Source organism: Polypterus senegalus, chromosome 9 (genome assembly GCF_016835505.1).
Source record: "Polypterus senegalus isolate Bchr_013 chromosome 9, ASM1683550v1, whole genome shotgun sequence".
Classification (NCBI taxonomy): Eukaryota; Metazoa; Chordata; class Cladistia; order Polypteriformes; family Polypteridae; genus Polypterus; species Polypterus senegalus.
Genome location: NC_053162.1, coordinates 176551536 through 176574165, shown reverse-complemented (window position 1 = coordinate 176574165; position 22630 = coordinate 176551536). Strand labels below are relative to the sequence as shown.

Here is a 22630-nt window from a genome sequence, read left to right as displayed (position 1 = left end):
AGTAAGTAAATAAATCAAGGTAAATAACATTTGATCTTGCTTTTATGTAAGTAACATACTGTATAAATGTTAATGTTTTGGGCTCAGATCTAAACACTAACGGGGAGAGTCGCTGGCATACTGAAGAGTCTATAGCTGCAGGTGGAAGCTGCCATTAGCAATGCCTTAGATGAAACTGAAGATAGTGTCATATATGAAGATATCGAAGAAAGTGATATCAGAGATTGTGAGCAACAAGTCGAGTCAAGTTGGGGAGCAGGCACTGGTACAGCGCATTGCCGCGCCCACTACACGTCGAAACAGCTCGGGGTCCTGGTTGGCAACCCTCCAGGCAGACACACAGTCCAGTCCTACCCTCTGGAAATGACCCTCTATCTGCCGCAGCCAGGTGTTACGTGGGTGATTCCTTGGCCTGGTACAATACAATACAATACAGTTTATTTTTGTATAGCCCAAAATCACACAGGAAGTGCCGCAATGGGCTTTAACAGGCCCTGCCTTTTGACAGCCCCCCAGCCTTGACTCTCTGAGAAGACAAGGAACAACTCCCAATAAAAACCTTGTAGGGAAAATGGAAGAAACCTCGGGAAAGGCAGTTCAAAGAGAGACCCCTTTCCAGGTAGGTTGGGCGTGCAGTGGGTGTCAAAAGTAGGGGGTCAATACAATACAATATACAGAACAGAACAATTCCTTAAGACAGCATAATAATAAAAATTTTAGAAGTACGGTGTAACAGTAGATGATATGACATAATTAGGTTTGGATATTTTTAGAGTCCTGGAGACCTCATCCATCTAGCTGCCTCCCCATTTGGCCATGCCACGGCTGAAACGTTGCTCCGATGAAAGGACCCCTCTTTCCCATGATTCCTGTGATCCTCCATCAGGGATGACTTTACCATAGGCAGGCAAACAACTTGGCAGTGGGCCGTGGCACCAATGGCCACATTTGGGTACCGAGAAAAGAAACAGAATAGGTGAGGGTTAGTATTCAAATATAATTATCATGTTACTTATGTTATAGTGCTAATGACTAACAACAGAGATGCAGTCTGTACAGTTAATCAGCAGCTCTAGTCAGGGTGTGCTAAACTGAAGTAGTGAGTCTTCAGCCACTTGGGTCCCAAACAATGAGGATCTTATGAGCCGGATCAGGTCACTGGATAACGTCCATGTCTTACAACCATATAGCAAGACAGGCAGGACCATGACTCTAAAGACTTGGACCTTCGTCCTTTCACAAAGAGTGCCACACACCCCTTTCCAGCGACCTCATGACCTCCCATGTTCTCCTAATCTGTCTACTGACTTCATAGGAAGAGTCACCAGTGTCATGAATGTCACTGCTGAGGTAAGTAAACCTCTCGACAGGTCGACACTCTCTCCGCAGACAGACACACTGCCGATGGCCGTGCCCAAGAGGTCATTAAAGTCCTGCATGTTGGTTTTTATCAGGACACGCACCAGCCCAGACACTCAGACTCCTCACTCAGTCTCTCGAGCACCCCGATCAGAGCCTCCATTGACTCCGCGAAGATCACAGCATCATCAGCAAAGTCAAGATCCATGAATCTTTCTTCACCCCACAGCCTCTGGACCCCACGACTCTGCCCAACACCCAGTCCCTACAAGCATTGAACAGAGTAGGAGCAGAACACACCACTGACAAACCCCAGAATCAACTGGGAAAAAAAACACAGAGGTTCTACCACCACTCTGCACAGCACTCACAGTACCAGTGATATCATGATATCCAGTAACCTCGAGGGGATCCCGCGAACATTCAGGATGTCCCACAAGGCAGCTCGATCAACTGAGTCGAACACTTTACAAAAATCGACAAAGGCTGCAAAGAAGCTCTTCCAACATTCGCGTCTGCGCTCCATGAGAACCCTCAGTGCCAGGATGCGGCCAATGGTAGACTTCTTAGGTGTAAAACCAGACTGCTCTGGTCGCTGGTAGGTGAGCAAGTGATCACGGATCCTATTGAGGACGACCCTAGCGAGGACCTTACCCGGCACCGAGGGCTGCTGTGAGCAACTGAGCTTCATGGATTCTGACACTAGTAATGAGGAGTTCTTGGGGCTTCCAGAAAACTAGAAGAGTGCTTGAACCTTAAATTCTCTCCTCGTTTGCTAATGACAGTGATGATGGTTCTTAATAAGGCTGTTGACTTTACATGGTTGAAATATTATTCTGCTATATTTTATTAAATATATTAGTATACCATTTGGTTCAGAATATTTTTTTTCTAAACCTTGGTACGGCTTATGGTCCGGTGCGTCTTATGGAGCGAAAAATACGGTAACTGCACGTGAGTGAATTTCATTTCTTTCTCTCTAAAAAATAAATCGACTTTTTCGAATGTTTGTCCCTGTGATTTGTTAATTGTCTTTGCAAAAGCTGTTCTAACAGGAAACTGTAAATGTTTCAATACGAATGGCATATCAAGATCTCCTCTGGTGTCTTATGTTATTCACGGAAGATGTACTACATTACCTTTTTTGTCGCCTGTTAAAATGAAGTTCTACTTTGTCTTTTATTTCTGACCTTGATTAGACCTGCGAGGTTGATTATTACTTTCCTTATTTTCTGAACAGGCACATACGTAGATTATTATTGTTCTTTTTGGCATTCTTTTCTCTTCATCGCTTTGGGGTCTCTTTTCAACGCGCTGCTCTTTTTTCTTCGCTTAGTCGTTGACATGTCATCTAGAATGTATAAGATTATTGTCCTGATAAAATTTATAAAGAGCTGAGAGCGCAGGAAGCGTGTCAGCCAAAAGCATTCACATGACTGAGAGGTTAGATGACCAAAGCTTTCCAAAGGTTGTAAGTATGACATGGCTTGAAAGAATCTCGCGGGACTTCATCCCAAAAAGCCTCTTCAGAAAGTCACGTCTTGTTGCAGGATTTTTTTATTGGAATAGAGAGAAATATTTTTTTGCAGTGGGTAGTAAGGGGACTCCCTGAGTGGAGTTTGCATGTTCTCCCCGTGTCTGCGTGGTTTTCCTCCCACAGTCCAAGACATGCAGGTTAGGTGCATTGGTGATTCTAAGCTCCTAAAGGGCAGCAGTAGCTCAGTCGGTAGAGCGGGTTGTCCAGCAATCGGAGGGTCGCAGGTTTGATCCTGGCTCCCGGCATGAGAATGCAGCTGTTGTGTCCTTGGGCAAGACACTTAACCTACCTTGCCTGCTGGTGGTGGTCGGAAGGATTGGTGGCGCCAGTGTTCGGCAGCCTCGCCTCTGTCAGTGCGCCCCAGGGCAGCTGTGGCTACAAAGTAGCTTATCATCACCAGCGTGTGAATGACTGTTGTGTTGTGAAGCGCTTAGGGGGGTTCTTGAACTTTAGTAGGTGCTATATCAAACACAGGCCATTTACCATTTTAAATTGTCCCTAGTGTGTGCTTGGGGTGTGTGTGTGTGTGTGTGTGTGTGCCCTGCGGTGGGTTGCTGCTCTGCCCGGACTTTGTTTCCTATCTTGTGCCCTGTGTTGGCTGGGATTGGCTCCAGCAGACCCCCTTGACCCTGTAGTTAGGATATAGCGGGTTGGATAATGGATGGATGGATGGGTGTACCTCTAATATGAAGGGGGGTGGTGTTCTGGAGATGTGGAAAGTGGGTGGAGTGAAAAGAAATGCAGCTGACGGGCATCATCTTACGGGCCTCAGAATGTCTCAGGTCACTGAATCTGTCCGAGACCTAAAACTGTCCTGAATGCAGCTGGACTCTGTTGAATTTTGCCTCCATCCTCTTTTCCCTGACAGCTTCCCATATGTCCACAGGGTTCTCCCGGTGATGGCACCAGCTTCCCTGATGAGTTTGTTCAAGCATTGCGAATCTTTTTGAGCTCAAGTTGCTTCCCCAGGAGACCACAACTCGAAACACCACACTGGCTATTATGGACTGGTAGAACATTTCCAGCTGCTTGCTGAGTCCCCCTTAGCTTGTGTTGTCAGACCAGTCTGGTTTGCTGATCATGTGGACCCCCCAAGTCCTTGTAGTTCTGCACCACGTCCACGTCCTCCCCCTGAATGGTGACTGGTCTCAGAGGCTCCTTGGCATGCCAGATCTCCACCATCAGCTCTTTTGTCCTGCTGATGTTAAGTTTCCGGTTGTTCTCCCTGCACTTTGACCTTCCTGTACTCCGACTTGTCTCTGTTATTCATGCAGGCCATAAGTGCCGGGTTAGGGCTGGGAGCGTGGATGGCAGCTGATGCCCTGTTAGAGTTACAGATGTCTGTGGCTCTTCTCCTGCAGGTTTTTTAAAATCACTGATAATTACGGGTGTCTGAAGTGTTACGGAGGTGCAGTTACCTTTGTATTTGATGTAACTGCTCATTCTGATGATAAACGAATGGTCAAAAACGCTTCTCATTGTCGGCCGATTGCTAACGTTTACCGAATTCTACTAAAAAAACAGACTCCAGATAGAACGGTGTGCAGTTTTATGTTTTTTTTTTCTTATTCACTGAAATCAATCTGGTAGATCCATTAATTTCTTTTACAAACGTCATACCGTCTTTCGTGATCTCCCACTTTTTAACCCGTCACCGCACTATCCATTATGGATACCGAACGTGGCTGTCTACCCTCCATTAACTGTTCCACAGCTGTTAAATAATTTAACATTTCTCATTTCAAGACGCTTTCCATGCCTAAGCTGTCATTGCTGTAATGGTGTGTTATAAAGGGGAGAAGATCCTCATTAACAATGTCTGCATAACTTGAAAAATGGATTCTGCTGCAGCCGTGAAGGAGTAATAGACTGCAGGTGTCGGATTTGAGCAGTGTCACTGCGCATAGGGGGTGACTTTAGGGCTCTGGTGATTGTAATCACCCGCCGATGCAGGGGTTGGCACTGTGCTCTGACTCCTGTTCTCTTCCTCCCTCCCTCCCTCCCTCTGCAGACCAGATGATTGACAGCTGGAACATCTGTGACGTCACTTCCGGTGTCCGTTCATCCCGGACCCTCCTCTTCCTGCCGGTAGGACATGTAACCCAGATGTTTGGCCATTTTGAGATCAATTTATTGTGGAACGCTCGTCTGTAAGCTTGTTTTCTCCTTTTCACTTATATGGGGTGTGAACACCAGGGGTCGCTGTTGCCCCATTAGACCCAACAGACAGACGCTGACACAGGGCAAAAGCGGTAAAAGCACCAAGAACTATTCTTTTTACTCTTGAAAAAGTGCCGCCAAAGCACCACATCCACCATTAAACAATATCAATCAATGCAATAATGTTCCTCCTCTCCTCCCAGCAAGCTCTGTTACACTCCCTCCCAACTCCGGCTCGCTTGCTGGGTTCCCATCAGTCCTTTATATAGTCCTTGACCCTGAAGTGCTTCTGTTCTTACTCCCATGTGACTTACTAGCACTTCCAGGTCAGATGGAGAATTCAGGTTTTCCATCGCCACTTCGCCACTTCCGTTATCATAGTCCATTTGTACTTCCGGGCTAGGTGAGAATTTGTTTTCCCACCAGCTTCCCATAGCGTCCCCTGGCAGGGCCGTGCTGCCAAACTCCAAGTCCCATAGTGCCCTGCGGGCATCCGAGGCACAACTGCAATCCAGCGAAGCTGCCATCTAGCGTCTTGGGGAGGCAGTGTCCTTGATAAACTGCCTTCCCTCTTCCTTGCATTACTGGGGCGTCCCGGCCGGGATAAACTGCCGGCCGTCCCTTATAGGGGTCACAACTCAACATAACTTTATCGTTGTGCCTCTAATCTCTTAGAGCACATTGGATAAACTTTGAGACCAGTTAGAAGAGAACCGTGGAACACAAAATGAAACACAATATGTAGACGCTCCATCCAACATGCTGGAAGAAGATCTCGGCCTAAATACTCTGTGTGTTCCCTGGTTTAGTTTTACTTTTCTTTTCTGTGATGTAAAATGTTATCTTTCAGGTATTCATGTATGTTGTGCTCCTATTGTTCTGTTTAATGTATAATTTATTGCCTACTAGCTGTCCCCCGCAGCTCCACCGGCGTAGCAGTGAAACAAGACAAACTTTAAAAATCAATTTAAAAAAATGTAATGATTCATATTGAGAAGAATTTATATTGATAGCTCTGCGGTGGGTTGGCACCCTGCCCGGGATTGGTTCCTGCCTTGTGCCCTGTGTTGGCTGGGATTGGCTCCAGCAGACCCCCGTGACCCTGTGTTCGGATTCAGCAGGTTGGATAATAGGTGGGTGGATTATATTGATAGCTTTCATATCCTTAGGGCCTCTTGATGTTTAATATTTTTGGTTTTGCTATCAGAGGTGAGAATGTAGCTGTGATCTCTTTACCAAAAATGTCAAAAGTTGGCAAGGTATCTCTGGCCAAGCAAAAGGAAGGTACATTTCAACGTCAAACATTGGCACTATATCTGATCGTGTTCAGCTCTGCCGAGGAGAGCGTGGGGAGAAAAGCACATGGCCGTGATATCTCTGCCAATGAGCTGGTGCCCATATGAGCTCCCTGTAGCAGGACACTTGAAGTTCCGATCCTTGATGCTTGTCTACAGAGTAGTCAGTGGGTTGGCACCTCTGTATATGGAGACACTGGTGAAGTGCCAGCTCCTTCTCACCCACTAAGGTATGCCAGTGAACAGCGTCTGGTGATGCCACCCCTGCATGGCATCAAATCTCATTCCAGACTCTTTTCATAGATACCTCCTAGCTGGTGGAACAGGCTGCCCACCTCCATCCAAACCTCTCACGCCCTTAATGTGTTTGTTTAAGAAGCATTTGGTGACTCTCTTGTTCTGTACATTTTTTCCAGATTTGTTTGTGAACGTTTTTGCTCTGTCCCTGTCTGTCTTTTTGTTCAGTGGATCACTTGTGGTGATCAACTTTTGTAATCTGTCCTGCTACACTTGTTTAAAACTGATGTTGCCCCTTAAGAGATGCAAATGTAACGTAAAGGATACCAGCGCCATCCTGACTTCCGATCGCTTTACACTCCCAGACGTCTGCAATTTCATCATCTCACGAGTGCTCAGCGATGCTTTTGAGGGGGGCTGTCATTGAGAGGTCTGTCAGTAGAAAGCAGAAGACATGAGAGAGGGGGGCCAGAACAGGTGGTACCAAGATGTGGAGGGGATTCTTGTAGAATAATGGGGGTTGGGCATTCAGTCTGCAGGACTAATACACAGCTTGAGGCATGGCATTTCAAAAAGAACATGTAGGGAGCAGATGCTTTTGGCAGACTTTCCTTCCTTCTTTTTTAACCATTTCAATCATTATTGTCTAAAAAAAAAAGGTGTCAAGAGTGAAAAGAACATTTGCGCTGTAGCAACTCGATAGGTGGGATATGGCTTGTGTGTCACTCTGTTTCAGCCCCCCAGCCTAAAGGTTTTCTTATAGTGATGGTGACAGCTGTGGTGGACAGCCGGGACCCATGCCAGGCCGGGACGCCCCTTTGACACTGGATCCATTGCAGCATCCATGGGATGCACACTACGTCCCCCGGAACACTTGGTGGCAGCCCCCCTACAATTGTGTTACACCTGTTGGGCTCCGTGGCCACCACCAGGGGGAGCCCGTGTGGGCTGGAATGCAGCCTAATTAGGCCAATTACCAACTGGAGCATTTCTGGGTGGGCTACTACTCAAGGCGCCAGAGTCAGGAGGAGGAGGACAAAGCTGCCTGGGAGGAGTGGAGGAGATCTTGTGGTGTTTCTCATTTATGTGTGTTTTTGGGGACTGTGCAGGGCCAGTGGGACACGGGGAAGACGTGTCCGACAGCTGAAGAAATTAAAATCTTTTTGTTATCGTTTTCACATGTCTCCAGTGTCAGTCTGTGTCGGGTTATTGCGGTGCGGATATAGCGCCTTATCTCACACAGCGTAATCCTTATCATACTGAAATGGCACCGACATTGGTATGTCACCAAGAGAACGAGCTGCCATTCCATTCTGCAAATGAGCAGCTTCGGTGCCAGCAGCAAGGGAGTCTATAAAAATGAGCGCTTAGGAGGCAGCCAACAAGTCCTAAGGTGAGTGAATCCTTGCGAGATAAGGAGTTGTTATTGAGCATTAATGCCTCTCCTCTTCTCTCACCAGAAATATTTCACCTACTATCTGCAATTTTTAACCCGCAAAACGGCATTCTGGAACAATCGTCACTGCCACTTCCGGCTCCTCATCAAGAGGTCAATTCTGGTCCCAGAATATTGACGTCACTTTCCGTCTCAGCATGATGACATCATTTTCTGGGGCCCGTGAGGTGACTTCACTTCCGGTCCCCAAATGATGACATCACTTCCAGTCTCAGTTTGATGACGTCACTTCCACTTTTCCTGTTGTGACGTCATTTCCCCCACATACTTACTTCCTTCCAGCCTCCATTATTTCTATAAAAACAACCTATTTACTGCTATATGTTGTCAAATGTCTCTGATTTTTGATCCAAATAATTATGTTTTTTTCTGCAAATCATCTGGGGCCTCATGTATAAACGGTGTGTATGCACAAAAATGTTGCGTAAGAACGCTTCCATGTTCAAATCACGATGCATAAAACCTAAACTTATCCTAAAGCCACGCACATTTCCACGGTAGCTCATACCCTGTCGTATGCAAGTTCTCAGCTCGGTTTTGCAGACTGGCGGCACCCAGCATCAAAGCAGTGCTATTGTTCCAGTGTGGTTTATCTTTCTTTTTTTAGATCCACATCACTGACACGGCTTTATAAATACACTGAAATGAACCGCATATTGTTTATTAGTTTAATGCATCTGATTGTAATTAACCAGTAACAATATAATGGTCCACAGAATGGTCAAACTATTCTAAATACCATAACTGCTTTAGCGTTGTTACTCTCACTGTACCACTCAGAGTATTTATATCACTGTATCTGAGTGTGTGAATCACAGCTCTACAGCAGCTCATCGGAAAGAGAATTATCAGGATACAGCATCAAGCACACGCTGCCTCAGCCATGCGCACAGTCTATTTGAACTGCCCTCATATGACAAACACTTCAGAGCCTTTCCTGTACGGACCTCAAGGTTTACAAACAGTTTCATCCCAAGAACTCTAAACGCACTCCATCAGTTCATCAAGCGCTCTTTGTAGAACTGCTGTACTTATAAGTACAATCACCTCACTGTAAACTTGCACTACAGTTATAATATTGCACAACCTGAGCCACTTTATAAAGCGGGTATTTACATATGATGACGATATCATTTTTAAGATGAAATGCAGCAAAATATGTTGATTATATTATACAGATAAAACTTTAACTTTAACTACACGGTGCCGCAGTGTTAGCGAGCCACTGCTTCTTCGTTCACAGATTGTTTCTGCCTCGCGCTGTATTCTTGCTGGTGCTGACACAACACTGGAAGGACAGATGGACAAAATAATTGAACACGTACTAGGAAAATATTTCAATGTTCCTTAAAGGTTTTGAAGAATCAGCGTTCTAAGCTTACAGATGGCTTAACGTTTATTACAGAGCTGATTGTGTGGCGATTGGTTACAGTGGAACCTCGGGTCACGACCGTAATTTGTTCCAAAACTCTGGTCGTAACCCGATTTGATCGTGACCCAAAGTAATTTCCCCCATGGGATTGTATGTAAATACAATTAATCCGTTCCAGACCGTACGAATTGTATGTAAATATATTTTCTTTAAAGATTTTTAAGCACAAAAATAGTTAATTATAACATAGAATGCACAGCGTAATAGTAAACTAAATGGAAAAACATTGAATAACAATGAGAAAAACACCCAGGCACCCTGCTCAGCTGCACACTCGCGCTCTCTCTCTCTCTCTCTCTCTCTCTCTCTCTCCTCTCTCTCTCGCTCTCTCTCTCTCTCTCTCTCTCTCTCTCTCTCTCTCTCTCTCGCTCTCTCTCTCTCTCTCTCTCTCTCTCTCTCTCTCTCTCTCTCGCTCTCTCTCTCGCTCTCTCTCTCTCTCTCTCTCTCTCTCTCTCTCTCGCTCTCTCTCGCGCTCGCTCTCCTGCACCGGCTTTCTCCTCCTGCTTCCTGCCTTCACAGTGAATGCACAGGGAGAGACTGAACACGCGTGTTCAGAGACGTTCGTGACCCGAGGTTCCACTGTATTTGGAGAAAGAAAAGTAAGGACGGGAATTGGGGGTTAGTACATTTGAAAGAGACAGTACTGCTACAATAATTTCATCGAAGGTCGCGCACAGCGCAGCAGGCATCTTACATGAGACAAGAACAATCACTTCGCCACTGCGTTCCCAAGTTTAATAACATGCTTTAACTCCTATCACCATGAAAAAGATATCACGTACACATCTCAGTATTTTAATTATTCAGAGAGCTGTAATATCACCAATGTAATGGATTCTGTGTCCCTTTTAACGGAGTAAAAATCACAAAATGAGAATAAAATATTTATTCTCTTACCGATTGGAGTATTCTTGTTAAACTGAAGTCCACTATGCTCGATGAGTATTTATAAGAGACTAAATAAATGATCCATTCATTTTAATTGGCATTCTTTATAGATGAAAAAGCTTTTTTTAACAAATGACTCATTTAAATAACAGGAAAAAATAACGTAAAAACTAAAGTGGTATGCAATGGGTCATCGTAACTCAACCTTCAGCTGAAAAGCATGATACCAAACACATATACGTAGGTTTTAAAATAGCCCCGTTTTAAAAAGTGACATAAAAAGTCACATAAAATCGTTCCACAAAATCGTTGCACTTTTAGCTTAGGATTTTATATATTGTGAGAAATAAATTCGACTCCAAGTTGTGGAAAAGTTTTTGGAATCGCCCTGTATAATTCAAAAATAATAAGTCAAAAATAAGAGCTAAAGCAAAAAGGGTTCAACTAACATTCGACAATCAAATAATAAACAGGGGCCGTATTTATACAAAAAGAAACAAAGATGGCTGCAGGAAGTGGCGTCACGTCCGCGGGCTCGCGGTGACGTCATTATGTAAGGGACAGAAGTTGCAAGTCGGCCATTTTGGCTCCTGAACTGCGATACGTGGGTTTTATTTTTCATCTTTGCTTCTGAGAAAAAAGAGAGAGGGAGAAGTTAGTACCCTTCCGTAACCCTTCGTCACGTGATCTTTTACTCACCGTAGGGTTTGTTGACTGCCTCCGAAGCACGAGCGTGTGTGACAATATATTGAGTAGATTTTTGGGAAGGTGTTGACACCAAAATATAAAAATTCTGTGGCAATCTACTAGATGGCAGCACCGTAGTACGGCGGTTCTCAACCTGTGGGGCGAAGTAACAAAAAAGGGGGCACGAAGATGTGAAAATATTGCTAAAAGTTAAGTAGGTATAATAAAACTTATTAGCGGTGTATCGGCAGCAAAATATATAGGAATAAATTTTATTAGGGTTCCAAAAAAACATTAGGGGGCGCGATTAAAACTGTTATGAAAACTTGGGTCGCAAAAACTTAAAGGTTGAGAAACGCTGCCATAGTACGTAACCAAGCTGGCTGCATCTATAGCGCCTGTATACTGAGATACGACTTCTCTCGTACGTCGCATTTTGACAGACTTAATGAGAAATGACTTAACTCAAACCTCGTATTCAGACTGTTTAGGATTGGCAAGAAAAAGCAAGAATCTACGGGCATTCAGTGCTGGTGCAACAAAAGGAGCTGTAACCCCATGAATCATTAGGATGTAAATCAGATTAAGGTTCCTTCAATAAGTTGACTCTAATAAAATTCATAAAATTTAATTAAATAGAAGAGTAGTAATTATCTTCAAACGTTTACTTATGAACCTTGTTTACTCTTTCCACGTCAATGTATGCAAATAAAGTAATATCACCATCCAAACAGTGCACAACACCGGAGAGTGTTTTTTTTTTTATACTAATAGACTATGGAAGGGTGGCGCAGTGGGTAGCGCTGCTGCCTCGCAGTTAGGAGACCTGGGTTCGCTTCCCGGGTCCTCCCTGCGTGGAGTTTGGATGTTCTCCCCGTATCCGCATGGATTTCCTCCCACAGTCCGAAGACATGCAGGTGAGGTGCATTGGTGATCCTAAATTGTGCTTGGTGGGTGTGTGTGTGCCCTGTGGTAGGGTGGCGCCTTGCCTGGGGTTTGTTTCCTGCCTTCCGCCCTGTGTTGACTGGGATTGGCTGGATAGACAATGGAAATTTTTTTAGCATGCTGAGATAGAAGAGTGGAAATAGTCAAGTCATAGATGGTGATGAACAGTGGAGGATGATACTGTACATCAGTCCCAGAGGGTCACTGTGGCTGCCGGTTTTGGTTCCAGTCTAGCTGCCTAATGGCAGGTCTGTCAAAGTCTGTCATATTTAGGACATCCCTCGCAAGTAATGACTGCATAGGCATCAGCAGGTGCTGAGGGTCTTCTCTAGTGATGCTCTGCCAAGCCTCTAGTGCAGCCATCTTCAGCTCCTGGGCTTGTTCTCCTCTTCAGCATATGGATGTCCTGCTCATTTGGATTGAAATTGAGTGACTGGCTTGGTCATTCAAGAATTTCCCATTGTTTAGTTTTGAAAACCTCCTGTGTTGCCTCTTGGCTCATTATCTTGTTGTAGGATGAAGTGCCGTGCAATGAGCTTGAAGGAATTTACTGGACTGGATGTTTCTACACACCTCAGAATTCATTGTGTGTCTGCCGTCAGCAGTGCCATCATCAATGAAAAGAAGTGTGCCAGGACATGTGGCAGCCATACATGCCCAAGCCATGACACCCCCAGCACCGCTCGCCATGTTTAACAGATGAGGTGGTCTGTGTTTGATCTCAGGCAGTTCCTTTTGGTCTCCATGCTTTGCTCTTGTCATCACTCTGATTAGGTTTATCTTTTTCTTGATTGTCCACAAGACCTTTGCCCAGAATTCTGCAGGCTCTTTGACGTCCTTTTTCACAAACTGTAATCTGGCCATCTTGCATTTGGGTTCACCGACAAAAGTGCGATAGACATATGCTCCCCGACAAAACCGCGACGGACAAATGAGCGCCGACAAACCCGCTAACTGGTTTTCGACAAATGCGTGCCGACAAAATCGCGAGAGAGGCCAAGAGAGTGGGACGCGTACGTGCGCATTATGTACACATTATGTGCTAGGTTATAACTGTTATAACTGCTGATGGCATGCCGCGAGCAAGTAACTCAGTCGAGGGTTGGCATAACACGTCGTATACAAAGCGGAATTAACAGCAGTCAGGCAGCCAACAAGTCTAAATACGCTCAACTATCAAGACGTCTGGCTGCAATTCTTCCAACATATGCAGGGCGTGATCTTAAGGACTATCTGTGTGCCACGTTGATGGCAGGCTGCGTCTCATAATATTGACTTCTAAAATAAGCATTATTATATATGCTTTAAACTAGTAATTCATATTTAATGAAACTTTCGCGATTTTGTCGGCGTGTCTATCGCGCAAATGTCGGGTCACATGCATTTGTGGTCTGCATCTTGCAGTGAGGCCTCTGTGTTTCTGTTCATGATGTCTTCTGCTGATAGTCGTCTCTGACACACACACATCGGCCCCCTGAAGTCTGTTTCTGGTCAGTCATACAGACATTTGGTGCTTTTTCTTGACCAGAGTGAGGATTCTTCAGTCATCAGCAGTGGAGGCCGTCCTTGGCCTACCAGTCCCTTTGAGCCCACCAGTTGTGTTCTTTCTTCTTCATGATATTCCAGACAGTTGATTTTGGTCATCCTACGGTCTTATTGACGTCTCTGATTGTTTTATTCTTGTTGTTCAGCCTCAAGATGGCTTCTTTGTCCTCATGTTGAACAATGGTAACTCCAGACTCCACAGGGTAGAATCGGGTCAAGGTGTCTTATGAAGCCAGGAAACCCACCTGAGGAATCCCAAAGACCTGTGCATGCCAATTATGGCGCCCTGAAATGGGGGGACCGTGTAGAAAAAGTGTTGTGTGACCGAAATGTCTGTAAATCCCCTTCGATGAAAGTCTGCAATGTGTACTTTAATCACAATGTCTGAAGTGTTTGATTTGGAATTTTAGGGGAGACATCAAGGAAAAATGTGTCTTTGTCCCACACATTATGGAGGGCACAGTATGTCCGTGTCACATTCTGTTTTGTCACTCACATGACCTGTTTTAGGAATTTTTTCTTTGCTTTACATTGTAGTCAGTAAACTGCGTACCATTCATCGTCGTAAGTGAGTCAATTATAAGAGAGCGGGCCGGACAGCTCAGCTGACATTTTACCTCAAAGTGAGCCATGCTAAGCCATCAGCCATTTGCGCCTGTCTATTAACGTAAGTCAAACTTTTCTCAAATCCCTCTGCCCACATAGCACGAACTTCAGCTTACCAAGAACGGCTGTCACACCTTGACACCATCACTTGCATGTCCAGATCAGATTTGATTCATTTTCAAGTTCAAGTTTAGGTTCCTCCTTGCATACGAGCCTTTGAGAAAACCCAAAGACGTCCCGGCCAAGGCAGTAGTGACATTTCTTCTCGCCGTAAGGCCCATGTGTCCCAGAGGCAGCTGGACAAACAAGTTCATGTCCGACCACCTGTGGCTTAGGAAAATAAACGAAGCCAGCTGACTGCTGACTCTCCTGCTCGCTCGCTCTCTCTCTCTCTTTCTCTCTCTCTCTCTTTCTCTCTTGCTCGCCCTCTGTCGCTCTCTCTCTATTGCTCTCTCTCTCTCTTGCTCGCTCACACGCTCTTTCTCGCTCTCTCTCACTCTCCCTCTCTCTCTTTCTTTCTCTCTCTCTCTCTCTCTCTCTCTCTCTCGGCTGCAATTCCAACTTCTCCCAGAAGATGTCAGACTTCAGCACGTGGCTTTTTTTTTTCCCCTCAGCCTGAACCACTCAAGTGAGCAGAAAGTTGGAGACAGAATGAGAATGCGCAGGGACTAGGAGGACGAGGACACTTCTGGAACCACTTGGATGTCTTGGTTTACTTTTACTTCTTCGTCACTATGGTCAATGCGGCATTCTGGCAGCTCCAGCTCCTGCTGCTTCAGCTCTCTGCTGTTTTAGGTGGCATGGAGTCCTGTGTTGATGAACGGGGTCACCCCCAGCGGTGCCTCCCAAAATTTGAGAATGCTGCTTTCAATAAAACCTTGATGGCGTCCAACACCTGCGGCGCCCCTGCGGAGGACTACTGCAGGCAGACTGGACCGATCAGATCTTGTCACCGGTGTGATGCCACAGAGGCTGCTCTCCACCATAATGCCACCTACCTGACCGACTTCCACAGTGATGAGGACCCCACCTGGTGGCAGAGCCAGTCCATGTTTTTTGGGGTGCAGCATCCCAATTCAGTGAACCTGACCCTGCATTTAGGTGAGTCCAGCCATCTGTTCCGTCTCCACACTTTGCCTTTATGTGATTTTATTGCCAGATCTGCAATTTACTGCTATGAACATCTGTAATGGGTCCCAATTTAAGACTGATTCCTTTAGATTAGTGCTTGCATGCCACGTGAGGAGCTGTATAACAGTGTCCTTGCACTTGATATAGAGTACAGGCAAGAGACTTTGATGTTAAGTTTAATAAGAATGGCATGGGACACAACTTCATAGACTGTTTGATTTAGGTGGCAGTGTGGGCATAGACATGAGTGTGCGCCAAGCATGCCAGGTGGGTTTGATTGCAGGCTAGGATAGCCAACATCATCCCATAAGCCAGGACAAAATAAGTGATTTTAAAATTAATGGATGAAGTGAGGTGTGATGGACTGGTGCTCAGAACAGGCTTTATTCTTACCTTGTACCTTATGCTGCTGGGATAGGCTCTGGCACCCTGTGACCCTAAAATGAATACACAGGTTATAAATGGATGGTTGGACTGGTCATAATCAAAAATCAAACTCTGGTTCATTGTTTCATAATGTCTAGTATTGATTACTGTAATTCCTTCTTCATCAGCCTCCCTGCAAAATCAATACAGAAGCTACAGGACATTCAGACCTCCCAAGCCACACAAAAAGTGTTCTGCTCACATCTCTGCTGTTCTCTCCCAACTTCACTGGTCACCAGTTCCATCAAGGATTAAATTCAAGACTCCGCTCCTCCCCTTCAAAGCCCTCCATAACCTTTGCCCCCCCTCTACCTCACTCCGCTTCGAGCTCCGTACACTCCTCGTCACTCTCTCAGGTCCTCAAGCAGCAATCTCCTTACTGTCCCATCCTAGGAGGCAGACAGCTCCTTCAGTGTTATGGCCCCTCTTCCTCAGTCTCTCTTAGTTTGCTTCTCTTTCTCCACCTTTAAATCTCAACTCAAAACTGTCCTCCTTGACAAACATTTGTCTTCTGTGTGATCTTTTTTGTTTTCTTCTCCCATCTGTATGTAAAGCGACCTTGGGTTTGTGAAAGGTGCTCTATAAATGCAACTTATTATTATTATTATTATTGCTATTATTGTTATTATTATTATTATTATTACATTGCAAGATATGAGAGGAGACTCATATGAAAACTGTGAAATATCATATTGTGAATCACATTATAAACAGCCTGGGTATGGAAGGCGCTATATAAATAATGATAGCTTGATATATTTTCAATGGTGAGATCACACATCACCTTAAGCCAAACTGAATTTGTTCTGACCCATATTGAGCAAGTGCTGACATGAGAGAAACTATATATATATATATATATATATATATATATATATATATATATATATATTGTGATAGTGACGCTGTATAGTGCCCGACCCGACACAGGCTCACACTGAGGCACTTTTATTTTTCTTCCCCATGAACCCCACAGGCAATACACAATCCCAAAAGCCAACACAAAACACTTTTCTGGCATCTCCACTCCTCCTGTCTAGCTTCGTCCTCCACCTTCCGACTGGCCACTGAGTGGTGGTGCCTGGCTCCTTTTATAGCCCACCCGGAAGTGTTCCAGGTGCTTGACCACCTGCTTCCAATTGCACTTCCGGGTGGGGCTGAAGATTTATCCATCCGGACTGTGGAATCCATGCAACACCCCCAGGTGACCACCCCAATTCCCAACTGGGCTGCGGAGGACTCCATCTCCCATGGAGTTGGGGAATCACCGTTGACCAGGGAGGCTGCCACCAAGCATCCCAGGGGAGGTATTGAGCTGCCCATGGTTGCTCCCCGAGAACATATGCAGCAGGGGCGTCCTGGCCAGTCATGGGACCTGGCCACCCATCACAATATATATATATATATATATATATATATATATATATATATATATATATATATATATATATATATATATATATATATATATATAAATATACTGTATATGCATATATGTATGTATGGGGATTCTAGGGCTTCAAATTGGCTTTGACTGGCACTGCCCATAAATGTCATTAAAATTATCTGTGATTTGTGCCACAGTAGCCCTTCTGTCGGCTCATAACAGGTGGGATGCCCACTGACATTGATGAGTTTTGGCTGCCCAGAACCCCGTCAGCTGTCCATGGTGTTTCTCTCCACTGTAGATAGTTGCTCACCACGGTGGACTCCGAGTCGCCCCACAAGCCTTACAAATGCCCCAACCCCATCATCTGGCCATCAAGATTTGACCCTCACTAAAGTCCCTGAGGTCCCTGGGTGCCTGCCCATACTAACCACGAGTACCTGAGGTCATCTTACCATCTAATATGTCCCTGACCTCGACTTGCGCCATTGTTACGAGGTAGTCAATGTCATTCCCTTCATGACCAGAATGTTCTGGCTCATCAGTTGATGTAAATTGTTTCTTTTCTTCCGTGTGTTGTATCACACGTTGAAATGTTTATAGACGGTGGCTGTTCTGAAAGGTGCCATGTTTTAATTCCTTCTGAGTACCACAGTGCATGCTGTGTCCATCTCATGATCTCGGTAGCCTGGGTTTGAACTTCAGCCATGTGGAGCGTTGCACGTTCTCCATGTCATTTACCACTTGGGTTCTCGTGTCCTGCGTTCCCCAAAACACACATGTGTTTGATTAAGAGGGGACCACAGAGCCTTCATCCCCTTTCACTTTTTTCACATGTTATTATGCTGCAGCCTTGTGCCGAAATCATTGAAATTCATTTTTCACACGTCAAACAACACTCAACACCCCAGTCTGACAAAGCGAAAACAGGAGCTTAGAAATGTTTGCAAATTTGTTAAAATTAAAAAAAGAAAAGAAAAACAAACTGAAATATCCCTTTTTTGCACAAGTGTTCAGACCCATTACTTCATTGAAGACCCTTTGGCAGCCATTCCAGCCTGGTGTCTTCTTGGTTCTGACATGACCAGCTTCCCACACTTGGATTTGGAGGATTCTCTTCCATTCCATTCCTCTGCAGATCTTCTCCAGGTCTGTCAGGGTGGATGGAGACCACAAGTGGACGGCTGTCTTCAGATTCACTCCAGGGATGCTCAGTTGGGTTCAAGTCTGGGCTCTGGCTGGGCCACTCCTGGGTTGTCTTTGCTTTGTCCTGTTTTAAGGTCAACCTTCATCCCAGTCTGGGGTCCAGACTGTTCTGAAGAAGATTTTCATTGAGGGGGGTCTCTGCACTTTGCTCCATTTAGCTTTCCCTCCACTCTCCAGTCCATGATGTTGCCACCACCATGCGTCACCATTGGAATAATAATAATAATAAGTTGCATTTGTAGAGCGCCTTTCACAAACCCCTTTACATACAGAGGGGAGAAGAAAGCAAAAAAGATCACACAGAAGACAAAAGTTCATCGAAGAGGAAATTTTTGAGGTGAGGTTTAAAGGTGGAGAAAGAGGAGCAAACTAAGAGAGACTGAGGAAGAGGGGCCATAACACTGAAGAAGTTGCCTGCCTTCCCAGGGTGGGACAGTAAGGAGATTGCTGCTCGAGGACCTGAGAGAGTGACGAGGAGTGTACAGAGCTCGAAGCGGAGTGAGGTAGAGGGTGGCAAAGGTTATGGAGGGCTTTGAAGGGGAGAAGCAGTGTCTTGAATTTAACCCTTGATGGAACTGGTGACCAGTGAAGTTGGGAGAGAACAGTGGAGATGTGAGCAGAACGCTTTGTGTGGCTGCGGAGGTCTGAATGTCCTGTAGCTTCTCTATTGATTTTGCAGGGAGGCCGATGAAGAGGGAATTACAGTAATCAATATGAGACATTATAAAAACAATGAACCAGAGTTTGAGCATCAGACAAGGACAGAAATGGACAGAGGTGGGCAATGTTACAGAGATGACAGAATGACATTTTGGACAGAGATCTAAATGTGTAGCTCAAACGTAAGTGATGAATCAAACAAAACACCAAGGTTTCTGACAACAGGAGCAGCTTTGACTTCTTGTTCTTCTTTCGGCTGCTCCCATTAGGGGTTGCCACAGTGGATCATCTTCTTCCATATCTTCCTGTCCTCGTCATCTTGCTTTGTCACACCCATCACCTGCATGTCTCCTCTCACCACATCCATAAACCTTCTCTTAGGCCTTCCTCTTCCCTGTCAGCTCTATCCTTAGTACCCTTCTCCCAAAATACCCAGCATCTCTCCTCTGTACCTGTCCAAACCAACGCCATCTCGCCTCTATGACTTTTTCTCCCAACCACCCATCTTCAGCTGACCCTCTAATGTCCTCATTTCTAATCCTGTCCATCCTCATCACACGCAATGCCAATCTTAGCATCTTTAACTCTGCCACCTGCAACTTAGTCTCCTGTGCCACCATCTAGAGCCCATATGACATAGCTGGTCTCACTACTGTCCTGTAGACCTTCCCTTTCACTCTTGCTGATTCGGGAGCAGCTTTGACAAGTGTATGATATTACACAGGTGATGAGCGGTGCCTGGTGTCCTCCCGACATGATGCTAAGCTTGGTTTCACCAGACCAGATTATTGTGCTTCTCCCAGTCTGAGAGTCCTTTCATTGTCTTTCGTTGCAAACTCCGAGTGAGTGGACTTCTGGGTGTCTTTTACTGAAGAGAGTCTTCTGTCTGGCTACCCTGCCGTTAAGGCCACATCGGTGGAGTATTGCAGGGATGGTTGTCCTTCTGGAAGTTTCTCTCATCTCCTCCCAGGTCACCAACTCTTATCAATAAAAGCCCATCATCCACAATTGGTTAAGCAAGCAACTCTAGGAAGATTCACTCATCTCGTTTAAGAATTATGGGGACCACTGTGCTCTTGAGAACCTTCAGGTCTGTAGAAATGTTCGTTCTTCTAGCCATCCCCAGATCTGTTCCGTGACGCAATCCTACAATATCTCCTAGCTCAGCAGGTGGTTCTGTTCACCTCGTGGTTAGGGTTAGGGTTATCTGCCATATTGTTAATTTTCTGTTATGCTTGCTTCATAGCATCGTCCTACTTCAGCAACTGTGAAATGCTACAGACCAGAGGTCCCCCATCCACTGGGCCGTGGATCATTTAGTACCGGGTTGCACAGAAAGAATAAAAAGCATTTCATTCTAATTGTATTTCCATTTTATTGAATATTGGAGTTTGCAGGATGACTTTTTTTGAAAAATGAGCAGATCATCTCTGTAGAGCAGTGACCACGTTCTGTTGTTTGACAGCCACCGTAGTTAATGAAGTTGGTGGGGCAGCGGATTTATGAAGTAAAGTTTGGCTGTGCTTGCTGATCAATTTGTTTGCGGTGTCCAATAAACTCGACAATCTCCCCATCACTTCCATCATTGCCTCCTTCCCACACTTGTCTCGGTCACGGCTTTGATGCCTGATAAATTAAGGCTAACCCTCCCTAAAATGAGTCAAAAACCAAACGTCTCTGGAGGTGCCCACAAAAGCCCTGAAGACCCTGCTTCCATTTCTAACATCCTATTTCTTGTAAAGCGGGGTTTTCTGCAGTGACAGCAACCAAAATGAAATTAACGGAGTAGGCTGGACATAAGGAACACACATTTCGGGTGTCACTGTCTCCCATCGGTACCCAAGATGAGAGCGTTTCGCTGCAGGGAAACCAGCTCAGGGCTTGTACAACGTTGTTTGAAGTGTAATCTGTCGAGTTTATTTCAAACCCATCATTCTATAGCTCACACCACACAATAAACTGTAAAAGAAGGGGACAGAGGCCTGTGAAGGACACAAACCCACACACACACAGGCAATGCTGATGTCTGCTTGACCGATGTGGTCTTCACAATAATCTGTAATAGCCATTGTAAGACACTAGGGGTCGCTGTCGCCCCTTTAAACCCAACAGACTGACACGCAGACACAGGTGAAAGCTCGAAGAAGTTCTTTGAATTGTTTTCCTCTTCAAACAGTGCTCCCTAAGCACCACAACCACCATAAATAATCACAATATCCTTCCTCTTTTCCTCCTCACTTCCCAGCAAGCTTTGTCCACCTCCCACCGGCTCCGGCTCTGGCTGACTTGCTGGGTTTTCAAAAGTCCTTTATATAAGGTCCGACCAGGAAGTGCTTCTGCTCAGCACGTCTGGGTTAGATAGAGAAATCAAGTTTTCCGTCAGCCCGGAAGTACTTCTGGGCTTCCTTCCTCATGACTCGATAGTACTTCTGGGCTATGTAGAAAGTAGAAGTCTACCAGGTCCTCCTGCAGTGTCTCCTGGCAGCACCCATGGTGCCCAGCAGGGCTGTGAAGCCAAACTCCAGATCCCATGGTGCCCAGGGAAATCACCATCTAGCGTCTTGTGGGGAAGCAGTGTCCCAGAGTAGCCATAAATGATAAGAACAGGTGAAGGTGTAAGTCCAGAAATAATTCAGACAGCCTGTCTGGCAGTTGCCCATATCTGACAAGATATGTAAATATGTGAGGGGTGTGGCCCACCAGGGGGCGGACCGCTCCCCAACCCCGACACAGACAGGCTGAGACACAAGTCTTTCCCAATAGCACACATTAACTTAAGTGGGGGAAGCGTTTTTCTTTTGCACCCCACCACACAGCACAGTACAAAAGCACCAAATATATAACCCAGTTCTTGTCCTTTTACCTCTCGCTGTCTCCTCCTCCTCCTCCTCCTCACAAGCTTTTCCCCCAACCTGCCAACTCTGGCTCTCTGACTGGTGGGATTGAGATGTTAATTGTTGGAGGGAATGACGCTGATCACAACAATATTCGTCATCATTTAACTCAATTGGAATTCCCATTCATTTTACTGAATCAGCCCACCATCTCTGAGTTATCTTTGACTCTAGCCCGTCATTTAAAGCGCACGTTACAAAGTCGTCCAAATCAGGTTTCTTCCATCTAAAAATGTTGGGAAAAAGAAATTCATTCCTGCATTTATTTTTTAGTAGGATTGACTACTGCAATACAGTGTTCACTGGATGTTCAAACTAACCGACAGTTAATCCAAAATGCTGCTGCAAGAATTAAGAGAAGAAGAAGAAAATACAAACACATCTCTCCAGTTCTTAAATCCTTACACTCGCTCCCAGTTAAGTTTAGGGCAGATTTCAAAATCCTCCTTACAGCACAGTACAAAAGCACCAAATATATAACCCAGTTCTTGTCCTTTTACCTCTCGCTGTCTCCTCCTCCTCCTCCTCCTCCTCCTCCTCCTCACAAGCTTTGCCCCCCACCTGCCAACTCTGGCTCTCTGACTGGTGGTGAGGCGGCTCCTTTTATGGTGCACCCTGGAAGTGCTGCACTTCTCGGTGTGGCAGACGATGAGTCACAACGGACTCGGTTGTACCTGCTGCACCCCCTGGTAGCGCCCACGGAACCCAACAGGGCTGCTCCAAACTACAACTCCCAGCATGCCACTAGGATCTCTCATTAGGAAACATAATGTTAATTT

General features: G+C 45.4%; 1 protein-coding gene across 1 annotated transcript in view; it reads left to right on the top strand.

The window, feature by feature from the left end:
• The first annotated feature begins 14804 nt into the window (after positions 1–14804).
• The window catches only part of lamc3 (laminin, gamma 3), a 220913-nt gene continuing 213087 nt past the window's right edge, over positions 14805–22630 (top strand). Inside the window, exon 1 of the mRNA XM_039764395.1 lies at positions 14805–15248. Within this exon, the coding sequence (XP_039620329.1) occupies positions 14882–15248 (367 nt within the window). The 5' untranslated portion in view covers positions 14805–14881. The remainder of the gene's footprint in view (positions 15249–22630) is intronic.